This window comes from Ictalurus punctatus, chromosome 15, assembly GCF_001660625.3.
Source record: "Ictalurus punctatus breed USDA103 chromosome 15, Coco_2.0, whole genome shotgun sequence".
In the NCBI taxonomy this organism is placed as follows: domain Eukaryota; kingdom Metazoa; phylum Chordata; class Actinopteri; order Siluriformes; family Ictaluridae; genus Ictalurus; species Ictalurus punctatus.
This window is the reverse complement of record NC_030430.2, coordinates 12,605,227-12,618,848: the sequence shown is the minus strand read 5'-3', so window position 1 is coordinate 12,618,848 and position 13,622 is coordinate 12,605,227. Positions and strand designations below refer to the sequence as shown.

The 13,622-nt window shown below is 42.8% G+C and overlaps 1 protein-coding gene across 1 annotated transcript; it reads right to left on the bottom strand.

Moving 5' to 3' along the window:
* Positions 1-1,087: 1,087 nt before the first annotated feature.
* On the bottom strand, positions 1,088-2,510 carry LOC128635128 (uncharacterized). The gene is made up of 2 exons (XM_053686304.1): positions 1,391-2,510; positions 1,088-1,294 (listed from the first exon to the last, which is right to left on the bottom strand). The coding sequence occupies exons 1-2, from the start codon at positions 2,476-2,478 to the stop codon at positions 1,114-1,116; spliced, it is 1,269 nt and encodes a 422-aa protein (XP_053542279.1). The 5' UTR covers positions 2,479-2,510; the 3' UTR covers positions 1,088-1,113.
* Between the last annotated feature and the right edge of the window lie 11,112 nt (positions 2,511-13,622).

Sequence of the window (13,622 nt, the reverse complement as noted above, 5' to 3'; positions counted from 1 at the left end):
CCAGAGTCTGCTGATACAGACAACCAGGTTCTGCTCATGGTGGACACCGACGACACGGACAACCAAGTTCCGCTCACGTCTGACTCTGCTGACACAGACGACCAAGTTCCTCTGATGTCCGAGTCTGCTGACACGGATGACCAAGTTCCGATGACACGGACGACCACGGACCGCCAATGGAGAGGAGTGTTTTGTGGTGCTCCAGGAGGAGCACTCTTGGGGGGGGTGTTATGTCACGATCTCCCCTTTAGGCAGCGCGCTTGGAGAGCCGGAGGGCATGCACGTGCACGGGCAAGGTGTGCGAGTGCTCAGCAAGCGCCCGCTCAACGAATGTTGATAAATGTGATATTGTTTACCACGGACACGTGCATTTGTTTTGTTTCTGTTCTGTCTCCTCCCTGTTCTGTCATTGGTTGTTGTTCAAGGGTGTGCCGTCATTGTTTTCAGCTAGAAGCACTTAACGCTGATTATGTTCAGGATGTATACCGCTCGCTTCACTATACACCTCATGGAGTATTATAGTTAATATAGTTAGATAGTGGATGTTACGTACCTCGATAGATTAATTTAGTTTAACGGTAGATTAGTTCTCTTTGACCATGCTGGTGTTTTCGGCTCCCAGTTCCCAGTCATAGTTTCATGTTTCGACCCTGTTTTCTGTGACCGCGATTTTGATTCCTGCCTAACCCTGTATATGCCTGTTTGCCGCACACACACACACACACACAGGCTCAGGTGGTAGAGCAGGTTGTCCACTAATCGTAGGGTTGGTGGTTCGATTCCTGGCCCACGTGACTCCACATGTCGAAGTGTCCTTGGGCAAGACACTGTACCCCAAGTTGCTCCCGATGGTAAGCTAGCGCCTTGCATGGCAGCCCTGCTACCATTGGCGTGTGAGAATGGGTGAATGAGACACAGTGTAAAGCGCTTTGGATAAAAGTGCTATATAAGTGCGCCATTTACCCTATATATATATATATATATATATATATATATATATATATATATATATATATATATATATATATATATTGTGAGGAATTAGCCCGGGGAAGGGCGGCGTACAGACCCACAGGAGACCAAAGGATGGTTGCAGACGGTGCTTTATTGTGGCTAGGGTGAGGTGAACGTGTTATAAATGGAAGAGTGCGGGGGTTTGTGAAGGCGTGACGGCCGGCGGAGTCGACTCGTGGCGGAGGCGGGATTCCCGAGGCGGGGCGGGGGTTTTCCCGGGCCGGCGTCCTCCGTGTGTGCGACTCTCACTATCCGGCGGTCTCGTCCGCGCTTACGCCTCCTGGAGAGAGGGAGAGAGAGAGAGAGAGAGAGAAATTAGCGTGGGGCGTGAGGTTACCGTCGTGATCGGAGGTTGCGAATCGCTGCAAACACGCACGGAGTCCGTTTTGACGCCACGATATTCTCTTCCCCTTCCCGGCCGGAAGCGTGCCCTTTTATCCTCCTCCGCCGTCGCCTGAGTGGTGGGACTTCCCCGTTGGATCCGCCAATCGCTGGCCGGAGTCGCATCAGCCCCGCCCTGCCGCGGCGGTCCTTCCGGCTGGCGGAATGTTCGGCAGGAAGCTGCCCACGTCGTGCCGGTGCGGCAGTTGGAGAAGGAGCGATTTCCTTCTTATGTGCGCCGGCACTCTGCCGGTCGCGACAGTACCCCCCCCTCAGCTCCGAGCCTACTGCCGCTCGGTGGTGGGCCCAGAGGGTGTCGGTGAGGGCTCCTTTTAGGGCCTGGAAGGCCCTTTCTGCATCGGCTGTCCACCTCACCTGGTCTGGCTGGCCCTTCTTTGTAAGGTCTGAGAGGGGAGAGGCTACAGCAGAAAAGTTAGGCACGAACCTGCGGTAGTAGCCCGCCAATCCCAAGAAGGCACGTACCTGGTTTTTCGATGTCGGACGCAGATAGTCCTTCACAGCCTCGATCTTCTTTAGTTGGGGCTTCAGCATTCCCCGTCCGATGCGGTATCCCAGGTACTGGGCTTCCGTCAGCCCTGGGTGGCATTTCTTTGGGTTCGCTGTCAGGCCAGCCTCCCGGACGATGGGGCCCACCCTGTCAATCCTTGCTTGCCCCTTCACACGTCGCCGCGATCTCCGGGGCTCGGCTCTCGGTACCACCCGGAATCCGGGCCAGTCTCGTCCCAGGAGGAGGGGCACGGGGAGTTTGGGGATGATTCCGACCTGAAGGGGCCAGGTGCCGGCTTCGCCCCGGATCTGGACCTCGGCTGCGGGGACTTCCCGGGTGTCCCCATGGACACAGGTCATGGTGAGCGTCCCGCTTGGGCGGCGCCCGTCAGGCAGGATGGACGGCTGGGCGAGGGTCACCGTGCTCCCGGTGTCCAGTAGGGCGGTTACTGGTCTCCCTTCGACCCACACCGTCAAGGAGGGCGCCTCCGGCGGTTGCTGCTGATGGAGGGCGCAGCCTGCGAGCCATGGTTTTGTCAGCAGCCGGGCGGCTTCCCTCTCCGGCTCTGTAGGCATGGACTCATCTCGGGGGTGTTCCCAAGTGGGCGCCCCCTGGGGGTTCCTCCAGATGCAGGGCCGGGTCTGGCGGTCGGACCGGGGGCCCTGGGCACCGAGGGGCCAATCGAGGTGCTGCTGCTCCCCGGGGTCGAGCTCCAGGGTGGCCAAGGTTCGCTCCAGGACAGTCAGGAGTTCCTGGGGCGTAGTTGTGGCGTGTGCCCCCACAGCCTGTCTCTCTGCCCGTGGTAGCGCCCTCAGGAAACGGTCGACCGCCACTTTCTCTGCCACCTCCGAGGCGGTATGCCGATCCGGCCGGAGCCATCGTTTGGTGATCCGGATGAGGGCGCTCATCTGGCACCGTGGTCGGGCACCTGGTCGATAAACCCAGCGATGGAATTCAGTAGCTGCCTGGCCAGGGGTTTGGCCACACCATGCCAGGACTCCCTCCTTCATCGCCAGGTAGTCTGCGGCCTCCTCCGGCTCGAGGGCATAGTAGGCTGTTCGGGCCTCTCCCGTGAGTAGTGGGCCAAGGGCGCGTGGCCAATCTTCACGGTCCCACCGCTCCCGGCGGGCGATACTCTCGAAGGCTTCGAAGTACGCCTCGAGGTCCTCTTCGGGGCCGAGGGGGGGTAGTAGGCGGCGGATCTCACTGCTTGCGTCGGGGAGAGGCACGGAGGCGGCGGGGGCCTCAGTCCTCATGGCGATCAGTGTCTGTATGGCGACCTGAAGGCTCTCGGCGAGCTGCTGTGTCACAGCGTGCTGCTGGAGGCTGGCCTCCAGCAGGTATTGCAGGGTGCGGTCCATTTTGGGGGGGGTTTTCCCTTTTTTTTTTTTCTCTCTCTCTCGCGGGTTTATTTATAAATTTTTTTTTTTTTTTTTTTTTTTTTTTGTGTGTGGTAGGCGGGTCTGTACTACGCCTGCATCCTCCACCAGTTGTGAGGAATTAGCCCGGGGAAGGGCGGCGTACAGACCCACAGGAGACCAAAGGATGGTTGCAGACGGTGCTTTATTGTGGCTAGGGTGAGGTGAACGTGTTATAAATGGAAGAGTGCGGGGGTTTGTGAAGGCGTGACGGCCGGCGGAGTCGACTCGTGGTGGAGGCGGGATTCCCGAGGCGGGGCAGGGGTTTTCCCGGGCCAGCGTCCTCCGTGTGTGCGACTCTCACTATCCGGCGGTCTCGTCCGCGCTTACGCCTCCTGGAGAGAGGGAGAGAGAGAGAGAGAGAGAGAGAAATTAGCGTGGGGCGTGAGGTTACCGTCGTGATCGGAGGTTGCGAATCGCTGCAAACACGCACGGAGTCCGTTTTGACGCCACGATATTCTCTTCCCCTTCCCGGCCGGAAGCGTGCCCTTTTATCCTCCTCCGCCGTCGCCTGAGTGGTGGGACTTCCCCGTTGGATCCGCCAATCGCCGCCCTGCCGCGGCGGTCCTTCCGGCTGGCGGAATGTTCGGCAGGAAGCTGCCCACGTCGTGCCGGTGCGGCAGTTGGAGAAGGAGCGATTTCCTTCTTATGTGCGCCGGCACTCTGCCGGTCGCGACAATATATATATATATACATATACATACATACACATACACACACACGTGTCATGTGAAAAAATAAGTACAGCCCATGGAAATTGTTTGACATATTTGCAAATCTAAACATGAAACATGACATGAACTATGACTGTGACTATGGTTATCTATCGTAAGGAAGCTAAACTAATCTACAATATCATATCATATCATATCATATCATATTATATTATATTATATTATATTGAATCGAATCGAATCTAATATTCCGCGCTGTGTGCTGGGAGGCGCGCGGTATATATACACAAACATAATCAGCGTCGTAATAGCTGACGGCTGAGGGCAATTCAGACACACATGAAACAACAACCAATGACAGAACGGGGAGGAGACATAACAGAAACATAAACAAATGCACGTGTCGAAATGTCACGATTGTCAACAAGGGAAAGGCAGGTGCTCGCGCACCAGCTTGTGCACGCACGCTCACGTGCTCCACAGCGCGCTGCTTAAAGGAGAAATCGTGACATTAAGTTGATATACTTGAACAAAGCCACAAGGAAAATTAGCCATTTCAACCATTTATTCAACATAAATATCAACAGATGTCATATTCTTCTGTGGAAAAATTGAGTACACCTTGGCCTCAGAAGCTAGTATTGCCCACTTTAGCAGAAATAACTTCTTGTAGGGCTTTTGCATAATTGTCCACTAGACCTGCTGGAATTTTTGCCCTACTGGAATTCTTCCCATGCAATTTTCCATGCAATATTGTTTCAGTTGCAAGATGTTTCTGGATTTTCTTGCATGTACTGTCCGTTTCAAATCCCCCCACAACATTTCAATGGGATTTAAGTCCGGGCTTTGACCAGGCCATTCCAAAACCCTCCACTTCTTTTTGAGCCATTCCTTGGTGGATTTGCTAGTGTGCTTAGGATAATTATCCTGTTGAAAGGTCCACTTTCAGTTCAATTTCAACTTTTGGACAGATGGCCTCACATTATCTACAAGCACTCTTTGATATGATGCAGAATTCATAGTTGAAGCAATGAATGCAAGCTGTCCAGTTGAGGCAGGGAAGCAACCCCAAACCATAACATTTCCCCAGTGAAAAGTTGTCTTTCGCCAATGCCAAACCTGTCTGCTGTTACTATGGCCAAACAACTCTATCTTTGATTCATTTGTCCAGAAGACATTATTCTAAAAGGCCTGGTCTTTGTCTGTATGCTCATTGGCAAATGTTGTCTTGCAAAGGCTTTTTCCTGGCATGCCTCCCATGCAGGTCAAATTTGTGCAATCTCTTTCTGATTGTAGAAGCATGCACTTTGACACCAACAGTTGCAAGACTTACTAGCAGATCCTGTGATGAAATTTTGGGGTTCTTTGAGAGTTCTTTTTGCTTCAGTCAGTCTGCTCTTGGGCTGAATTTGCTGGGACAGCCAGTCCTGGACAAATTGGCAGTCATTTCAAATCTGTGCCATTTGTAGATTATTTTACTTATTGTAGAATTATGTACAGTATTTCAAATACTTTGGAGATCACTTTTTAATGGGGTGTACTTTTTTTCACTCCCCATTTTTTCCACAGGGTGTACTTATTTTTTCATGTGATTGTATATAATTGCTTAGCTTTTAAGTATATAAATGCTTCAGTAATGAAAATCAAAAGGGAGATGAGCAAAGTTTTGAAACATACTGTAGAGTAGGAAAAAGAAATAAGAGATAAAGATAAAAAAAAATAGTCAAAAAAGTGTGAGACTTTTTTTCACTCATATCAAAACTTACAAAATATTGATAGATTTGTCTTCTGCTAGTGTATATGAAGAACATAGAGAGTGAGTTAATACATTAGGAACCTCTGCAACCTCTGAACCTCATGTATGCTCAGACCCTTAATATTCAAAGATAAAACTGAGCATGAAGGAAGATTTTGACAGCAAAATTTGATAGCATAGCAGGTTCTGGTTTCTTCACAGCAGTTCTTCTTTGACAACTGGACCTTTCATGGAATTATGGACAGTGCCATGGACTGCTTTCTGTCCAATACATATAATGTAAATTTCTAGGTCTTTGTTTGAGAGTAGCACACAAGGGACCTGGACTCCCTGGAAAGACTGAAAGAGCTAGAAGAAAGGTAATTGTAATTATAATTGAAGCCCTTTGTACAAGACACCCAGAGCTGTCTTCTTTATACAGCAATACAGCAACAAAGGTTTACATTTTTTGAAAGGTACACAAACTTATTTCCTTCTTGGCACATTTTTATATTGCAAGTAAAATGAATTTAGAAACAGCCTCAAAGGAAATATAAAAAGTGGGAAATGATTAGAATCTCTGTGAAGCAATAACCTTCTACTTTTAATCTCATTGGTTTATTTGTGGCTAGTACTGATGGATCAGCCTACCAGTGTAAAAAAAGATAAACATAACAGTTTGATCAACATTACTCAATTATCAAAACTATACAGATGTAGCTGTATTTAGGCAAGTACAATTACTTGTACTATATTCATCAATTATTTTTGTACCACTTTGTCTAATGCTAATAAATCCAAGTGATTGCTTTTTTCTTTTCCATGCGGGGTAATAGCACATAATTTTGCACTTACAAACAATTAATTTTTGTTAGTTTTAGCACATCAGGAGATGACAACACATCAAGACCCTCCCTGTTTGTAGCTGTCTTGTGATAAGGAAGAGCTAGCTAATGGGTAGGAATAGAATTCTTTGAGTTCTCTCAAGAAAGTATGACTTAAAAATGCAAGTAACCAAATTGGGAGAAAATGGGGAAAAATACTGAAAGAAAAAAATAACAAGACAGTGGTTGGAATCAGTTCCAACTTATAAACACTTTAAAAAAGGTATGCATTTTCCATCTCTAATTTACGAGCTTTTTCATTTGTATGTATAACTTATACAACCTCATTCATATATGGAGCTGGTGCTACCTAATATGTGACATAAATGGTTTTGCAGCCACCCAGGGGCCTTGTAACAAATGTTGGCCTTTGACCATATGTCAAATTAAGATTTGGTTTGATGTGTGTTTCATCATTCTGTAGCTACAGGTAGGTTCTGAGTCCTTTAAATATATTAATCAATGTCAATTGTATGTCATACCACCTATGATGTACCATTATTAGTATTTAGGGCAGTGTTTAAGATATTGGACTACTGATCAGAAGGTTGCTTAAATCCCAGCACTGCCAAGCTGCCACTACTGGGCTTGTGAGCATGGCCCTTAACCCTCAACCACTCAGTTGTATGAAATGAGATAAATGTCAGTCGCTTTGGGATAAGGGCATCTGCCAAATGCTGTAAATTTAATGTAAATGTACTTATTGTAGTGTACTTTTTAAATATACTATCCAGTGCAGTGCTTTGGCACATAGCCCATTTCTAGAAAATAAATGTCTGGAACAGAAAACGAAGAGATAAAAGTTAAAAGATATTGTATACTTACACTACTCCTCCTGTGTTTTTCCATCAAGTTGTTCCATAAGGAATTCCTTTATCAACCTAAAAGTCTATTTGGTTATTCAGAGATATTAAATTTAAACAGAATGGGCAAAGACTACTAATACTAAAACAGGTCTAATTCAAGCTAGTACTCTAGCTGCAGCTTTTTTTTTTAAATGAGTCTGTTTAAACAAGTTATGTTTATGCAGGAAATGATGAAAGTATAAGTCATCTTAGTAGCATATTTTAATTAATGCTGCTATAAATGAGGACTCAGTGATGTTTATTTATTTATTAATTTATGTATTTATGCATTTACTTACTTTATTTATTCTTACATTAAACTACCTGAAATTAAATATGTCCGGTGCAATAAACTAAAACAGTACATTGACTTAATACAAAAATACAAAGTAATCTATATGAGAACACTACAATATGATAATTATGTTTAGCATTATTACAAATGCGTATCACATAGTAGTGAACTGCAGACATCTTGATGAATGATGAAAGAGTGACTGACAGAAGAAAAACAACAGCTGGACAAATCCAAACTGACAATGAAGACCTTGTCTGGCCAGTTTACAGAAGGCAGAAAGCACTCTTTCATGAACCCATGCACTACCCCATTCTTCTAGTAGAGAGGTCAGAACCTATCCATCTGCTGGACCCACCACTGAGCAGTAAAATGGAGGCGCACAGATAAATATGAGCCATTAAACACATTTAGGGCTTGACAGAAAACTGTGAAAGATCAAAATTATGATCCATTAAACATACTCACCCTCACTCATTCCACACATTTATGGGTACCACAGGGCAAACTACCTACAGTACAAACAGTACATTTCCACAGCTTATCCAAAATCGGCAGGACTGTTATACAGACAAAAAGTAATAAAGTTAGTCTAATATAGCATTGCCAGCATTAATACAGGGTAACTGTAAGGCTGAGCTGCCTCAGGTTAAGTGACATGCTCAGGGATTTACCTATCAAATAAACCATTTAGAAGTGGCTTGACAGTTGTAATTTGATAAGGGAAAATGCTTTGATGTGTTATGCATATGAACCTTTCCCTCCTCCCAAGCATGTAAAGGTGAAATGCATGTGTTAATCTTATTAATTAAATATCTGACACTTGTTTATAATTTAGTGTAACTGTATTATTTGGCTTTAATTTATAAAGTTACTATAACTGATTTGGGTGACTGACTGTGTGGACTTTCTGTGCATGTTCTGCCCATTTCATAGGGGTTAGCTTTTAAGCATATACATACACAAATCAGCCATAACATTAAAACCCACCTGCCTAATATTGTGTAGGCGCCACCGAAACAGCATTGACCCCGCAAGATTCAGAAGGTGTGCTGTGGTATCTGGCACAAAGATATTAGTAGCAGATCTTTTAAGTCCTGTAAGTTGCAATGTGGGGCATCCATGGATAGGACTTGCTTGTCCAGCACATCTCACAGATGCTCAGTTGGATTGAGATCTGGGGAATTTGGAGGCCAAGTGAACACCTTAAACTCTTTGTCAAGTTTCTCAAACCATTCCTGAACATTTTTTGCAGTGTGAAATGGCACATTATGCTGCTGAAAGAGGCCACTGCCATTAGGGAATACCATCCCCATGAATAGGTGTACTTGGTCTGCAACAATTCTTAGGAGAGTGATATGTGTCAAAGTAACATACACATGAATGCCAGCACCCGAGATTTCCCAGCAGAACATTGCCCAGATCATCAAACTGCCTGCACCAGCTTGCCTTCTTCCCATAGTGCATCCTGGTGCCATCTCTTCCACAGGTAAGTGACACACACACACACACACACACACACACACACACACACACACACACACACACACAGCCATTCATATGATGTAAAAGAAAATATGATTCATTAGACCAGACCACCTACTTCCATTGCTCCATGGTTCACTTCTGCAGCTCTCTAGCATTACATTTTTCAACAATTTGTGCAATAGTAGTGTAACAGGCATGATACCAGTTAACCACATATACATATATTGTAGGACCAGTACTAGATTCGGAGGGAGGTGTATTGATAAATAACCAAATGGATTGAGACCAGTGGACAAGGTAGGTACAGTTAAGTTGCCGGCTTTACTTATGATCTATTGATTAAAAGTAAAATGCAGTGTAACAATAAAATGGAAATGAATCAAATGAATTAAAAGTTTTCTGCTTTTCTTACAAAAGGGTTCTTTCTGTTTCAAATCCTACCCACATGTGGCATCAGTCCTGCCGCATAGGCGGGTATCCTGAGGGAGGTGTTGAAATCTTCTGCATGCAATTGTTTGGGTGGCTCGCCATTCCCTGATTAGGGAAATCTTGATCAAGTATTTCAAGGAAGAGGGGTTCCAGGAACTCTGCTGTTGTCTCTTCTGTCTCGTGTCAATCCTCTGCAGTAGACTGTTCATCCACACAAAAAACCTGGCCTATTCACTTATTAAAAGAAATAGGACATTGCTTACATTCTATTAATCTGAACACTATACTGGGCATTACACTGTTCTTCTTAAAGAACTAAACATCATCAGCATAGGATTATGCACAAAATAATAGATTATTAATCATTAAGCCTAATCATGTTGTAAAGACTATATTTCTAAATGTTGTACAACTGTTTAGCAGCCATTTCAATTTCTCAATTACATTTACCCATAATCTGAGTAATAAACACAAAGTATAAAGAACTTCAATGGGTATTAATTGCATTACCCTGAACAAACATAAAATACCATACAATTCTTAGTATGATGTGTTGCACACATCCTTCACAATAAAGTAGAAAAATAAAATGGCGCATATATTTTTGTGTTCTTTCTTAGCACATGAGCACTGCCATTCCAAGATTCAATTAACTAAAATGCCACGAGGCAGCCAACCACTTTGACTGAATCGTGACTTTACAAAACATGTCTCTCTTCAAATATGAATTAAAGTACATACAATACAAAAGTAATTTCTGTGCTATCAATATTTCTAGGACAGGTAAACATATCAATTATCTGCAACAGCAATGCTATGCAGAAGCTACACTAGCTAGCTAAACTTGCTACATTACAAGTTTAAAAAAAAAAAAAACCTCAAAATAGATAACTCACCAAAATCTTTTCTTGCTACACAAAATAAAAAGATTATGCAGAAGTATATACTGGGAAGCCTCAATGCAAAGTTCCAGTTTGATATATATATAAGAAATATATAGATCTCCAACGTTGCAACAGCTACTTGGCTCAGTTGAAAAAGGAAAAAAAAAGCAGGCATCAGCCAAAAGAAATATTACACAAAGGCGGGACTTCCGCTCCCCCTTGCCTTCCTATTGGCTCAAATCTCAATCAACAGCATCAAGACCATAATAACGAAAAAATACAAATAAACCAAAATACAATAAGAAAGAATAATAAAGTAATCATAATAATTGCCCTACATGTCAAATTAAATAATTTCCAGAATAATTCTATAATTGTATAACCTTGGCTGGGTTACAGTAGCTTTTCTGTGGGATCAGACCAGACAGAGTAGCCTTCACTCCCTATGCACATCAATGAGCCTTGGGTGCACAAGACCCTTTACAGGTTCACTGGTTGTCCTTCCTTAGACTACTTTTGGCAGGTACTAATCACTACTTACTGGGAACACCCCACAAGAACCTTTTGGAGTTGCTCTGACGCAATCATCTGGCCATCATAATTTGGCTGTTGGCACAGTCACTCAGATCTTTACATTTGCCCATTTTTCCTGCTTCCAACACATTAACTTTGAGAACTGACTGTTCACTTGATGCCTAATATATCCCATCCCTTGACAGGTTCCAAGATAATCTGCGTTATTCATGTGGACTATCAGCGGTTGTAATGTTATGACTGATTAGTGTATATGGTCTCAGATTAGCTTTTAACCCTTAAACAGGCAACATGCACCATAAGATACATACTCTTTCGATCCTTTAGAGAGCATGAGAGTTTTTCACCCAATCCTGATATCATTTATCAAAGTTGTCTGTTTTGAGTATATAGGTCACATGACTTCAGGTTATCTATGACCATTTAGTCAGCCTGACATAAAACCAGCATGACCACCCATGCTACAGAACATGCTGACTTTGTGGTAAGTACTTATATATTAATCTTACTTTTCTTAAGTAAAAAACAAAAACAAAACAAAAATCTTGTAATATTAATTGTAAACATTGTCTTAAGATGTCTTAAGAAGAAGAAACAATCATATGTTGTTCTTGCTGTTGTTTAGTACATTTTGAAGAGTGTGTATCCCCTGAGATACATTGCCATATTGGGGAAGAAAAAGGTTTAATTCATAATATTGACAATCTGTGTATTTTGAGTTTAATTATTGAGCAAATGGTAACATTCACAGGTTAAACTGATTTTTGTATATTCAAGTGACTACATATTAGCATTTATAACTATATATTTTACTGCAGGGCTTCACACCTAGCTCATTTTATGGTAAAGACATGAGCTTAGAGGATTGAAAGTAAGGGTGTGAGTTATAGAGCAGATCCCAGCAAGCTCTCCAGATACTGAGACAAGTTTTATTGTTACTTGTAACAGTCATTGATAATTGATTGTTCTTCATTTGGAAGAACTCTGTTGTGTACAGTGGATATCAAAAGTCAACACACCCCTGTTAAAATGGCAGGTTTTTTGTGATGTAAAAAAATGAAATCAAGATAAATCATGTCAGAACTTTTTCCACCCTCAATGTGAAATCACAACAAATAAAAATTAAGTGAACAGTAGGAACCATTTTAGGGGAAAAAATTACAATAACCTGGTTACACACCCTTTTATAATTGGGGATGTGTCTGTGTTCAGAATGAACCAATCACATTCAATCTTATGTTCAGAAGTAATTATCCTAGAAGTTTCATCAATGAAATTATTCTGATTAACCCCAAAATAAAGATTAGCTGTTTCTGTAGGCTTTTCTTCACATGTTCTTGGTTTCTTCTGACTGCTGAAGCCATGGTCTTACGAAGGCTGCACAGGGTCTCACTGTCAAAAGATATCAATCAGGAGAAGGGTACAAAAAAAATTCCAAAACATTGGATGTGCCATGGAACACCGTGAAAGCTATCATCAACAAGAGGAGAAAATGGAGCATCACAGTGACATCACCAAGAACAGGACATCCCTCCAATATGTATAAAAGGATTAGACAAACACTAACCAGGGAGGCTGCCAAGAGATCTACAACAGCATTAAAGGAGATGCAGGAATATCTGACAAGTACTGATTACTCTCTGCATGTGACAACAATCTCTCATGTTCTTCACATGCCTGGGCAAAAAAAAATCTAAGATCAACTGAATCACCCCAAACCATGTGGCAGAATGTGTTATGGTCTGATGAGACCAATTCCAAAAGGTATGTTTGGGGGAAAATAAATACAAATCACCAAAAGAACAGCATACCCACGGTGAAGCATGGTGGTGGCAGCATCATGTTGTAGGGCTTAGATTTTAGTGCAAAACCTTCAGGTGTCTGCTAGTAAGCTAAAGTTGAAAAGGAATTTCCCATTTTAGCATGACAATAACCCAAAATTCCAAATCAACAGAGGAATGGCTTAACCAAAAGAAGCCAGTAAGTTTTTTTTTCCTTCTTTTCCCCAAATATATTTGTGATTGTTTTTTATTTTATTTTTATATGTTGTAATTTCACACTGAAGGTTGAAAAATTTCTGACATCATTTATCTTGTTTGAATATTTTTACATCACAAATACCTGCCATTTTAACAGGGGTGTGTAGACTTTTTATATCCACGGTATACTGTTTGAAATGAATGAACAAATATGTATGTTTTAAAATAAGTGGGGAAGTCAGAAACTCATAATTTTTTGCATCAAATAAAACACAGAAATAGGGATGACTTTTACTTGTTGTACTTTAATAAAGCAATGTATCCTGAGAGATACAACTCATAAAATCAAATATATATATATAAAATTCCTTTGGATATGTTTTATTTAAAGGCAAATGATATATAAAGTGACGAAGTTATTTTTTGCTAATCATTTTCCACTCTTGCCTGTTTAAGGATTAACCATGTACCATATTTCATGTAGTATTGATTTAAATATATTATAACAAATTTACAAATACACACACACACACATATACATATACACACACACA

Bases quoted from the DNA above. Each gene is read 5' to 3' on its own strand.
- LOC128635128 (XM_053686304.1), bottom strand. From the start codon at position 2,478: ATGCCTACAGAGCCGGAGAGGGAAGCCGCCCGGCTGCTGACAAAACCA. The intron at 1,295-1,390 runs GTGCGTGTTTGC...CCCTCTCTCCAG, and splicing joins GTGGCGTCAAAACGGACTCC to GAGGCGTAAGCGCGGACGAG.